General features: G+C 41.7%; 1 protein-coding gene across 4 annotated transcripts in view; it reads left to right on the top strand.

Annotated features, from left to right (window-relative positions):
• The window catches only part of BMI1 (BMI1 proto-oncogene, polycomb ring finger), an 11,353-nt gene extending 5,364 nt beyond the window's left edge, over window positions 1-5,989 (top strand). The window contains exons 1-10 of one of the 4 annotated variants that reach the window (XM_021696807.2): window positions 98-161; window positions 904-1,034; window positions 1,371-1,467; window positions 2,069-2,124; window positions 2,223-2,273; window positions 2,441-2,549; window positions 2,628-2,673; window positions 3,104-3,202; window positions 3,567-3,647; window positions 3,734-5,989. In XM_021696807.2, coding sequence (XP_021552482.1) covers window positions 923-1,034; window positions 1,371-1,467; window positions 2,069-2,124; window positions 2,223-2,273; window positions 2,441-2,549; window positions 2,628-2,673; window positions 3,104-3,202; window positions 3,567-3,647; window positions 3,734-4,063 — 981 coding nt within the window. In that variant the 5' untranslated portion in view covers window positions 98-161; window positions 904-922 and the 3' untranslated portion in view covers window positions 4,064-5,989. Of the gene's footprint in view, window positions 1-97; window positions 162-309; window positions 532-903; window positions 1,035-1,370; window positions 1,468-2,068; window positions 2,125-2,222; window positions 2,274-2,440; window positions 2,550-2,627; window positions 2,674-3,103; window positions 3,203-3,566; window positions 3,648-3,733 lie in introns of those variants that run through there. The other 3 variants (XM_044915532.1, XM_021696809.2, XM_021696808.2) reach the window with 3 other exon arrangements.
• The last annotated feature ends 6,466 nt before the right edge of the window (window positions 5,990-12,455 follow it).

The raw sequence follows: 12,455 nt of genomic DNA, 5'->3' as shown, positions 1-12,455 counted from the left end.
CCGGATTCGGAACTCGCCTCTGTCGGGGTTTCCATAGCAACGCCGCGCCGGCCCCTGCAGCTCGCCCGCTGCCGCCTCCGCCCCGCCGCCCCGCACGCCCGCGGGAGCTCCGGGCTCGGCCCGGCTTCGCGCGGAGTTGCAGCGGTGGCCGGATGCCAAGTGTAAGTGTAAGTTGCTATGGAAACCCCGACAGAGGCGAGTTCCGAATCCGGAGCGAGACGGAGCCCCGGGCGCCGCCGGATCCGCCCCTCGCATCCCGGCCCCCGGGCGTCCGCGCGCTCAGGCCCCAGCTCGAGGCCGACTGGAGGTGCTCCTGCGGCCCCAGCACCCAGCTCCGGAAATGCCAGGGATGCAGATAGGGCAGAATTTGTTTTCCCTTTGTATCGCGTGAAAACGTGCCAGGTTCTGGTTGCTGGAACCGCCTAAAACAACAAGAACCCCTGGGAAGCCAGGGCATGCTCCCGGATTTTCGATTGAAGATCCATAAGGAAGTTTTACAATAAATTAGGAGATCTGGAACAAGCTCTGGCGGTTGGTAAATATCTGCTGGGACTGCGTGGCGTGTGCAGCAGCCGGGGGGCTGCTAGGCTAGAGGAGGAATGGAAGAAAGAGACCCGAATATTCTCAGCTCCCAGCCCCCACCCCAGACCTTTTCTTCTCCCTCCTGGAATGACCTGAGGGACCAGAAGTTACTTTAGTTGAATCCTTTTTCATCATTTCACTATAATTGATTCAGGTCTGATTAGTAAATTCCTTCTGTAGAAAACGTTGGGACAGTCCAGCTGTACAGTGTTAAAACGAGTTTTATGAACTCAGCATTTCAGAGCATTCGGTTACTAGAAGTTGGGAGATAATCTCGTTTCTGTTTCTGTGGATTATGGCCAATATTTCTGTGTCTTGCAGGATACTTTATCAAGCAGAAATGCATCGAACGACTAGAATCAAGATCACTGAGCTAAATCCCCACCTAATGTGTGTGCTTTGTGGAGGGTACTTCATTGATGCCACAACCATAATAGAATGTCTACATTCCTGTAAGTACAAAGTTTTAGACCTTTTTGTGTGTGTCATGTATATTTCACATTTCTTTCTGACGTTTGAAAACTATTGACAATTCCAGCAATCCTTGAGAATGTTTGTACAAAGTGATGGAGTCATTTTCTACTCTTGCATTTGGTTAATTTTTGTTAATGCATAGTTTAAAGGTGTAACTATGGAATGTATAAGTGTTCCAAGAATGTTAATTGAGTTCACTGGAAATATCTTTTGACATTTAGCATTTTGCTACCACTAGTTCTCCATTTTTGACCCTAATTTCATTGCTTAGCATCTAATTTCTAAACTTAAAAACTTTGTTTTTCTACTACTAGTCTGTAAAACATGTATTGTGCGTTACTTGGAGACCAGCAAATATTGTCCTATCTGTGATGTCCAAGTTCACAAAACCAGACCACTACTGAATATAAGGTAAGAAAAGGTTTAAAATTATTGTCTCTAATTGTTATTGGAATTGCATAATTTAGTGAAGGTTACCCTGTTTTATTTCTTCACACAAAATTTACCGTTGAATCTCCACCTAATGTGTGTGTTTTGTGAAGGTTGCTCTTCATTTCTCGACATTTTAATGATGACTAATTTTAAGCAAAGTTCGGTATTATTTAAGTGGATTTTAAAGGTTTTTAAAAAACTTTTTTTTTAAAACCTGAATTAGTTCTCCATTTCTGCATTGCTTTACTGAGTTTATGACAGGCAGCAATGAGTGTGTTTTAAAGTGTTTCCATTTTCTTCTCTCTGTTCTCTTTCATATTAGCTAATTTAGTAACTTGAAAGGCATACTTCTCTTGATTCAGTGAAATGTGAAGAATTTTTTAATGAATGTAAAAGTATTTTTCCACTGATTTAAAAGATACTGCTAAAGAATTTTTATTCTCATAATTGTTATCTTACTGATGTAGACTCTCACAATCAAGTAAAATACTACAAAAAAAACAAAGAATCTATAATAATTTATGAGCATTTAAAATTTTGCCATTATAATTAATGATTTACTTTTCTAATTCTTTTTCAGGTCAGATAAAACTCTCCAAGATATTGTATACAAATTAGTTCCAGGGCTTTTCAAAAGTGAGTAACTTGCTTACAAATGAATTTTTACAAAGTATTTCATCAGGTTTACCTGCTATAACAAATGTTTAAGTCTTTTTCCCCCCCCCCCCCTTTAGATGAAATGAAGAGAAGAAGGGATTTTTATGCAGCTCATCCTTCAGCTGATGGTAAACTCTTTAGAGAGGGAAAAGACATTTTATTTGGAGGGAGAATTTATTATTCAATAATATATTAAAATTGAATTTAACTTAAAGTACCATTTCCATTTTCCTACATCTGTAATATTTTAATTAAATATTTAATTTTAAAATCGAATTTCAAAATGTCTTTATAGCTGCCAATGGCTCTAATGAAGATAGAGGAGAAGTTGCAGATGAAGATAAGAGAATTATAACTGATGATGAGATAATAAGCTTATCCATTGAATTCTTTGACCAGAACAGGTAAATTCTTTTGGAAATGTGTTTTATGCTAATCTGTTCATAGATGCATTGTTCCACTAATAAAGTTATGTTTCTTAGATTGGATCGGAAAGTAAACAAAGACAAGGAGAAACCTAAGGAGGAGGTATGTTCCATGTCGCAAAAACAGAAGAAACATTGTTTGGATTCTAGATTTTATGAAGGTGTATTTTGCCCTTTAGAATATTCTAAGGCCAGATGATGCTGTCAAATGGGAGAAAATGATCATATTTGATGTTTAAGAGTGATTTATATGCGATAGTAAGTAGATAGAATTTACTTTATATATGATTATTCTTACAAAATGCTTTAAATAATTAATGTTTAATGCTTTGATGTATTTAAAGTTTTCTTATTATATTAGCAATCGCCTTATTTTGTATTTATAATAGTAAACTCAAAGTATAGTTGAGAATTTAGTCAATCTCAGTTTTGGTATTCATACTTTTTATCATATTGAGGCAATCTAATGGAAATTTTTTTCTTACCCAAAAGTTAGGAATTTTAAAAAATAACTTTTTTAAATGTATTCTTAGGTGAATGATAAAAGATATTTACGTTGCCCAGCAGCAATGACTGTGATGCACCTAAGAAAGTTTCTCAGAAGTAAAATGGACATACCTAATACTTTCCAGGTATCTACTTTATGGTTTTTGTGCATTTAATGTGGATTTTTTTTTTTAATTCAATGACTTTTTTCTTTTTGGATTCTGAACCCCAAAAAAGCAACAGATTTTTTTAAATTTAGAACTTAGTTGGAACTATCTCTTAAAATGTTTAGTATGAATTTTGTTTTATGCTATGAAAACAAATTCCTTAGTAATTTCAGGGAATATTTTTCCTCATTTGAAGTGTCAAGAGGGAGTCTTTTCTTGTCCAGATGTTTGAAGAGAATGTTTGTTAAAGCTTTTTTGGATTGCATTTAGATGACAAAAAAAAAATCTCGATTTATCTTTGTTCTTCATGGTACTTAGTAAGTGAAATATTATTTTCCAATAGATTGATGTCATGTATGAAGAGGAACCTTTAAAGGATTACTACACACTAATGGATATTGCCTACATTTATACCTGGAGAAGGGTAAGTAGCCTAACTAACACTCCGAGAGTATTGTGGTAAACTGTATTTAAAGAGGACTCATTTTTTTTTTCCTTTTCACTTTGTAGAATGGTCCACTTCCTTTGAAATACAGAGTTCGACCTACTTGTAAAAGAATGAAGATGAGTCACCAGAGAGATGGACTGACAAATGCTGGAGAACTGGAAAGTGACTCTGGGAGTGACAAGGCCAATAGCCCCGCAGGAGGTGCTCCCTCCACCTCTTCCTGTCTGCCTAGCCCCAGCACTCCCGTTCAGTCTCCTCATCCTCAGTTCCCTCACATCTCCAGCACTATGAATGGAACCAGCAGCAGCCCCAGCGGTAACCACCAACCTTCCTTTGCCAATAGACCTCGAAAATCGTCAGTAAATGGGTCATCAGCAACTTCATCTGGTTGATACCTGAGACTCTTAAGGAAAAAAAATTTTAAATCCCCGATTTATATAGATATCTTCATGCCATTACAGCTTTAGAGATGCTAATACATGTGACTGTCGTCCAATTTGCTTTCTTTTGTAGTGACATTAAATTTGGCTATAAAAGATGGACTAGATGTGATATTCATATGGACGTTAATGGAAAAGATTGTTCCTCTAAAGAATTGGTTTCTGAGAAAGCAGGCAAGATGTTTTTCTGTGTGTTAGGCAAGATGTGAAATGGTTTCTGTAACCATTGTTCAGATTTGAAAAATTCTGCAGTGGATATAAAACATTGGGCCATAGTTTGTTAATCTCAACTAACGCCTACATTACATTCTCCTTGATTGTTCTTGTTATTATGCTGTTTTGTGAACCTGTAGAAAACAAGTGCTTTTTATCTTGAAATTCAACAAACAGAAAGAATATGCATAGAATAATGCATTCTATGTAGCCATGTCACTGTGAATAACGACTTACTGCATATTTAGCCATTTTGATTCCTGTTTGATTTTTACTTCTCTGTTGCTACACAAAACCGATCAAAGGATAGTAAACTTCAGTTTTACAATCTGTATGCCTAAAAGCGGGTACTACCGTTTATTTTACTGACTTGTTTAAATGATTCACTTTTGTAAGAATCAGATGGCATTATGCTTGTTGTACAATGCCATATTGGTATATGACATAACAGGAAACAGTATTGTATGATATATTTATAAATACTCTAAAGAAAATATTGTGTTTCATGCATTCAGAAATGGTTGTTAAAATTCTCCCAACTGGTTCGACCTTTGCAGATACCCTATGTTTGAGCCTTATCAGCATAGAACATTTTTAATGTGGATCTCTAATTCTAAATTCTATTCCATTGGAAGCAATTGGCAAATCATAATACTGATTTTCTCTAGTAATTCATGTTTACTTTGAAAATTAATTGTTGCAGTAAAGAAAAACTTTAAAGACTTTGGAAACAGTGTCTTCATTTCCTATTGCTTTTGATGGAATGAATGTGTTTTTAAAGTGCATATTGATCACTATAATTCTGAAACAAATTTTTAAGTAAACCAGCAAATTGCTGGAAGAAGGCATTTTATCTAAAATTATTTTAACGTGGTTTAGCAGTTACTTCAAATTTAAGGAGTTGGTTTTACAGTTATAAACAATGACATATGCCCTCTCTCTAAAATCTTGAAATAGAAGCAATTTATTTTTAGCTTCTCCAGATAATTAATTTTTAAATAGAGTGAACATGTTGAATTTAAAATATGAATAACCACAATCGTTTTCAGTTTGTGTTTTGCTTTGGTCGAACTTGGTGTGTGTTCATCACCCATCAGTTATTTGTGAGGGTGTTTATTCTATATGAATATCGTTTCATGTTTGTATGGGAAAATTGTAGCTAAACATTTCATTGTCCCCAGTCTGCAAAAGAAGCACAATTCTATTGCTTTGTCTTGCTTATAGTCATTAAATCATTACTTTTACATATATTGCTGTTATTTCTGCTTTCTTTAAAGATACAGTAAATGAAGTTTTATGAAACCACAAAATACATATATTTTTATTTTGACCTAAATTTGTACAGTACCATTGTAAGTGTTTCTAATTATAGATGTAAAATTAAATCTCATTTGTAATTGGGAAAATCCAATAAAAAGGATATTCATTTAGAAAATAGCTAAGACTTTAATAAAAATTTGATATGAAAAGCACAATGTGCAGAAGTTTTGGAAACCCTACTGTGGATTACAACAGGTAAACTAAAGAGAATCCATTGCTGTCTTAAATAGTGATGTTGCTAAGAAGTCCGTGCTTTGTTGTATAATTGCTTGAAAGCCCAACTGAAAGATGTATCTGTTTATTTACTCTACAATCTTTGAAGTAAAAGTTACCCATGTTTGCCAATTTTGGTGAATTTAACTCATTTTTCTAGGCTTCTCAAGTTTTTCATGATGTTATCTAAGAAAGAAAAGTTAGTTGATGGAAGTTTCAAATGATAGTTTTACTTTGGATGATCATGTATGTATATAAAGAATGAAAAAATATTTTTCAAAGACTAAAAACTTCAAATGCTAGTGGACCTGTCACTTGACTTGCACAAAATCAATTTGTGAGATCAACATGGAACTAAAAGACTTAACATCTCAACCTTTTTATGATGGACTTATTTTTGAAATTGCTTATTAAAAATCAGATCTTGCATTTATGGCTCACTTAACACTGTTTTACCATACTTGAAAACATGCATTTATTTTGTTCGAAAGGATTTTTTCCCCTACTCCATTTGAAAATTTCTTAAGCGTTAAAGGATATTTCATCTAAAATGTCTTTGTCTTTTAATAAAACAGAAGAAAGATTATAATGTTTTGCATTCTCCCATAACCAGCTTTCACAGTTTTGACAATTAAGATTTAAAACTTTTGCTAAGCTACCACTTTAAAAAGTTTCAATCTTATAATAACCCATATCAAAGCTGTTAACTTTGTAATTCTTAGCAGTAAAAGCAGGGTACATGAAAAGTAGGCTTTAAGTTCGGCTTTTGCTTCTGTAAAGTATTTGAGGATTCTGTATCATAAAGTTAGTGCTAACAAAATATTCCACAGAAAATGCCTAAATTGATTTCGCAGATTTTAGCTTAAATGCAAAAAGAGAATGAGGCTGGTTACTGCTGTGTAAATAGCGATCTATCTTACTTTACACATGCATACCACTTTACAAGTACTTTTTGCTTTTAAAATTGCCGGCCGTTAATTGCACTGAGGGGGAAAAAAGAAGCTGCCCCGTCAGTTGACTTAACCTACCAACCATATTGCTTTGTTTCCATATTCATAAGGTGCAAATGTTAGGATTTCTGGAGGTACAATGCGACTTGCAGAGTAAGCTCGCAGGGGCTTTCCTACATCCTTTCCTCATTCTTTTCCCAATATTTGGAGTTTCAGTAGACACATGGCATAGGCCTATCAAGATCAAGTTTTATTGTGAAATCTCAATAGGAACCCATGTGAAATACTGCTTTCCACTGGCCAACAAGAAATGTAGATGTTTGGTTTTTTAAAAATAGCTTACAGTCATCTTTTCAGGGGATGGAATTTTAATTTTAGAAACAATCTGCACATGGGACCCAGTCTTAGAATCTTGGGATGATGAAAGTGGGGTTCCCCCCCATTTCTTTTATATTTTAAAGGTTTGGTAAATATATCTTTTTTGTTCTCATTGCCCCTGGAATGAAAGTTGGGAATTCTGATTTAGTCTAGTGCTTCTATGAAATGGAGGCTAGATCATATTCCGAAATACGGTGCTTGTTTCCCTCATGCATTCTTCCTCGCATTTTAGCCAAAGCTAAGGTCTTGATGAAATTACATTTAAGATGATCCTATTTAACAACAGTATGTATTTTAAAGACATCTGATGTGCAAAGAGCACAGAAGGCAGCTCCTGCATAAGGCTTTTGGGTTAGATAGCGCCATTTCACTTGAGGATGTTTCTTCAAGTATAAAATGAATAGCACAGCAGGTGGTTATTTCTAAGATCGCTCTAAAAAAATTGACTCCTCCCAAATAAAACCTTGTATTAAACTGGGACCACAGAGTTCAGATAGGTCCTTTACAAGAAAGAGAAAGTAACACATATTAGAACAGCCTAGTAAGTCAGATTTGGGTAATACCCCCGCGAATACCTTGAGCCTGTGGATCTCCTTGCCAATCTCAAGATCGCCCAGTTTTGATTATGAAAGTCTCCGAAAATGTTTACACAGTCGAGTGTTTCCTGTTTCCGCAGTTAATTTTTTTAACGTTTTTTTCTTCTTTTGGTTCTTGAAACGGATTTCCTTTATTTGCACCAGTTTCTTTTTCTTAGTGTGCAATTTCTAGAGTTCTCACATGAAGACTTCACTGTCAACCTTTTCTTCATCAAGTCGACGACATCAAAAGTCATTTATCACTACAAACCTATTCTAGGATCCTTGTGAGTTTTCTGAAGTTCAACCTCATGTGAAAACTCATCCCGAAATTTCATTTAACCCTCCAAGTAAACAGTAAGCAGTCAATAAAATTTCCAATGAGTTAAATTACTCCCATTCTTCCAGACTCTTAAAATATACCTTCCAGAGACTAATCAGAAAGAACTTTAAAAAATAGCAGGTGTCGTTCCCTCAGAGTCACCTACATTTCAATAAAAATATTACTTCTTGCTCTGATTGCTGGGTCATCATAAAATCCAAACTTCACAGAGAACATGATTTCAAGTTCGGTGCCGATTTGGTGCTCACAATTCTGTCCCCCTAAGTTAGCTAGAACTCAAACTGAGAGAACAGACTTTGGAAGACTGCGGACCAGGGTACTCGGGAAACGCGTGGAAAATTGAGATGGAAGGAATGAGAACGTTACCGAGATGGACAAAGATGTTCCTGGAGACTGAGAAATCTGTCCAGAAACTACAGTGTTTGGTCTAAATGCCCCCAAGGGTGGAAGATACACACACAAAGCCGAAGACAGGAGCGCACTGCGCGGCTTGGAAGAAAAACCGGGGGGCGAGGGTGATTGGGGTGGAAAGAGCAACGGCTTAAAAAAAGAAAGAAAGGGAAGTCCTCTTATATTCTGGTGCCGCGTGGAAAGGGCACAGAACGACCGCCTGGAGAAAATGACTTCCCTTTCCCGGCCGCGCTGTCTTCTCGGTCAGGGAGCCTTCACCAAAAGGACACGTTAAGGAGGAAACCGCCATTCTCCCTGTCCTTATTTTTTAACTAGCCGCTCTCGGAGGAGTGTAAAGAGCTACAGCTCAGACCTCGGTTACCACGGCGCCGCGGGGGCTCCGCCAGGCCCTACGCTCGAGCCGAGGCGGCGGGGCGCCGGGAGGCCATTTTGCGCGTGCGCCGCTCGCCTCGCGCCGCCCTGGGTTCAGAGGATTCGGATCCCGCCAAATTTGAAAGCAAGATTCTCAGGCCCTATCGGCTTGGGAAGCGGCGAAAATAAGTCCTTTCTCCAAAGTCGGAAACTGTGGCAAGGGGCGGCGACAGCGGGGGTACGCGTGGCCTCAGAAGGTGGCCACCTTCCTGCCGAAGGCTGGTCCACTGGGCGAGACATCGGCAGGTCGGTCGGGCCGCCGAGGCTCGGCGACCGGCTCCCCTGGGCCTCGAGCTCAGCGCGGGTAGGCAACGGACCCACGTCCGGGGAGGCCGAGGCTTCGCTCGTAAAGCGCACAGACGCGCATCCTTGCTTTGCCCCTCCACCTCCTCCCGCTTCAAATCCTATGCCCTTTCTCCTTCAAAAACGAGGTGTCCTTGCAGTTTGAGTTTTTATTGGATAGACTGCAGACTATTAACAAAACATAAAGCTGCCATCTTGAAGGTTCCCGAAGGCCGCGCTTCGAAGGCGGTGACTGGAAGGGCCGATGGCTCCAATCCCCTGGGACTTAGCCGGGTGACAGTGTCAAGGAGGGGGTGGCTTCTCGGCAGGAATCTCAAGATCTGGGCAAAGGACCACACCTTGAAGACCCAAAGGCGATGCCTAAACAGGTCTCGGGGCCAGGCGAACCTGGGAGGTTTGGCACCCTCGCGCCCCCGGCCGGGCAGAGTGGCTGGCGGTCCGAGGCTGGGATGTCGCCTCCGAAAGACGCGGGGATGCAGCCGGTTTCCTACAGAGCGTGCGCCTGCCGGATCCCCAGGGTATAAACGCTTATCTGACCTGGGCCTCCCACTGGCACCCGAAAGCCGGGAGGGAAAGGAACGACTTGCGAAGGGGAGTCTGGCTAACGGCAGAGAAGTGAAAGCGGCCTAAAATGGGCGACGCCGGGCGAGTCCTCTTTATCAGTGCAGCAGACTGCAGGAGCCGCCATTTGGTGGCGGATTTTGGTATTTCAGTAGCACGTTGTGCTGAACGTCACAACTGGCTTCTATACGTGGCAGGGTCATTTTTAAACCGCGGTTTTTAAAAATTCAAAATTTCCCCTAACCTTCCCCGTCGGGGGCATTGAACCCCCTCCCCCACTCCCGCTGGACCGCTCCGCTCGCCCCTCGACCCGGGGCGGGGGACATTTCCTAGGGGCGACGGCGGCCTCCACCCGTGCCCAAAGGCTGGAGTGAAGCGTGACGGAGCCCAGCGCACACCTAAAGGGGTGTTTTCCTCCCGGTTTTTCAGAGACGGGGGCGATCGCGAGCCCGCAGCTTTCCTCTCCCCAGTGCGGAGAATCTCCTTTTCCTGAGGTCGTGACGGGCATTGTCTTCTCGCTGGCCGGTATCCCTGCCCTGGTCTCCCGCCTCACACCTCTCGGGCGTGACGAGCCCCGGCCTAGCGGGAAGGAACGCACCCGTCGAGAGGCGGCTCCTCTGGGAATGTCGGGTTAGGATCCCGCACTCGCGCTTCCAGCTCTGCCCGGAGCCCTTCGGGGGCCAGGAAAGCTAGACAAATCCGTAGAGTGCCAGGAGGCCTGGTGTCCCACCCAGGGTTGCCGGGTTTTCGAGGGTTTCCATTAAAAGCCCCCGAAGCGTGAGGTGCCTACCGAGAGGAGAACAAAGGGCCGAGGGGGTGAACGCGAGGCGAGTCCTCGCGTGCCGCAGCCCTTTGCTCGGCTGGGCTCGGAATCGGGGTTGCGGGCAGGACTGACTCCGGACCTGGAAAGGAGCGGGTGGGCGCTCCCCCCCCCCCGTCACCCCCGGCGAACTGAATGAACCCATTTTTCGAGCCTGAGCTGCCATGTTGCATTCACAGAGGGCGCCAGTAATTTGACGCTTCCGAGGCAGCGACAACCCCAACCGATGAGCCCTTCAGCCCTTCGTGCTTCACAGCTGCGGTCAAAGCCCGAAGGGCCCGCAGGGCGCGGGCGGGAGCGAGAGCCTTGTGGGCTGCCGAGCCGGCGTGGCGGCGGCGCCGCGGCGGCTTCCCCTCGCCACCTTCCTTCCAGGGGCTGCGGGGCTGCGGGGCTGCGCGCTAGGCAGAGGCTCGGTTGCCAGTAGCAACCACACGACGGCGATTTGCAGCCAGGGCCGCCGCCGCAGCCGCTGGTACCGCTGCATCCTCGTACACCTCGGGGTCGAGCATTTGAAACTCTGGGGGTTGCCTTCGTTGACATCTCTCGCCCCCGCCCCGGGTCCTCATCCTTCGGTACCTTCAGCTCGGCTCAAAAGCCAGCTCCCCTGGCTTGGCCCTGCCCCCACCGCAGACAATAGGGGCGGCTTGGAGAGCACGCTGCAGCGTGCGCCTCGCTGAACAGGCACCTGAGCCTGAAAGGGGCTCTTTGCTTAGTCCCAGCCCCAGGTGCCCTGGTCTCCAACTTGAGCTGAAATGCTTCGTCAATGGCCAGTCCAGTAGAAAGCTTTTCTTGATATCAGAAATAAGGATGGTGGTAAAGAAAGAAGTCGAGACAAGACGCCCACTCCCTTTCTACTAACATGGACACAAAGAAGAGCTTATGGCTGTATCTGCTCTTGGTAACAGTGGCTTTCCTCTGGGTTAGAACCACAGGAAAACGCTACAATCTTCTATTTTGTCTATCGCGAGTATTTTGCGTTTGCTGCAACATCACGTCCAGATACTTGCTCTTGTTATGCATAAGTGGATGGAGCATTTCCCCCCCTTCATTTCATCTGATGAACCACATCAGCTCTTGGCAGTGTAGACTGAGTGGTGTGATGCATTAAAAAAATGATTGACCTTAACCCTCAGGAATCTTTCTGCCTTTCCTAATATCTGTGGTTTTAGGACACTGATTTAATTTTTTTAACAGAAACTTGTTAGTGTTTTAAACAGGTTTTTATTGAAGAAAAATCTTCAAAGTATCCAGGTATCCAGCACAGTATTTTATTTAGCTAGTAGGATAACTTGGGAAATATGTGCATTTCCAAATTTCTTCACTCTTGATAACTGGCCCTTCTTTAAATAGCCATTAACTTAGCTAAGTGTTCTTCAAGGATTAAAATTTCATGTAAATCACAGATGTGCTGAAATTTCTAAGTTTAAAGCGCCTAGAGGACAAGCACCTGTCTTATAAATCTTTGTGTGCTCCAGAGTCCTTTTAACATAACTCAACACATATTTGAATTTCTAGAGGATTCCAGAAGTTCAACAAACCTTATTTTAAAAAACAATTTACTAATAAATACTATAAAGCTTGGGTACCTTTAATGAACTCGGTGAAAAGCTAAACATTTTCCAAGCTAGTGCCATTAATCAGATATTCTCATTCATGCACATTTTTGCCTATATTTCAAATGTGGTAGATTGTACTGAAATTATCTGACAAATGTTTCCAGAATTCTAAGGACAATGATAAATTGTATATAAGAACTAGTAACTTTGCTATTTTCCCACTAAAGGGTCTGAAAATTGGTTAAATAGCCATATGTAAGATGAGATTTTAAAGTGACTTTCATACTTTC

This window comes from Neomonachus schauinslandi, chromosome 5 (assembly GCF_002201575.2).
Source record: "Neomonachus schauinslandi chromosome 5, ASM220157v2, whole genome shotgun sequence".
Classification (NCBI taxonomy): Eukaryota; Metazoa; Chordata; class Mammalia; order Carnivora; family Phocidae; genus Neomonachus; species Neomonachus schauinslandi.
Note: the sequence above shows the minus strand (reverse complement) of the source record. Positions and strands in the feature narration are given on the sequence as shown.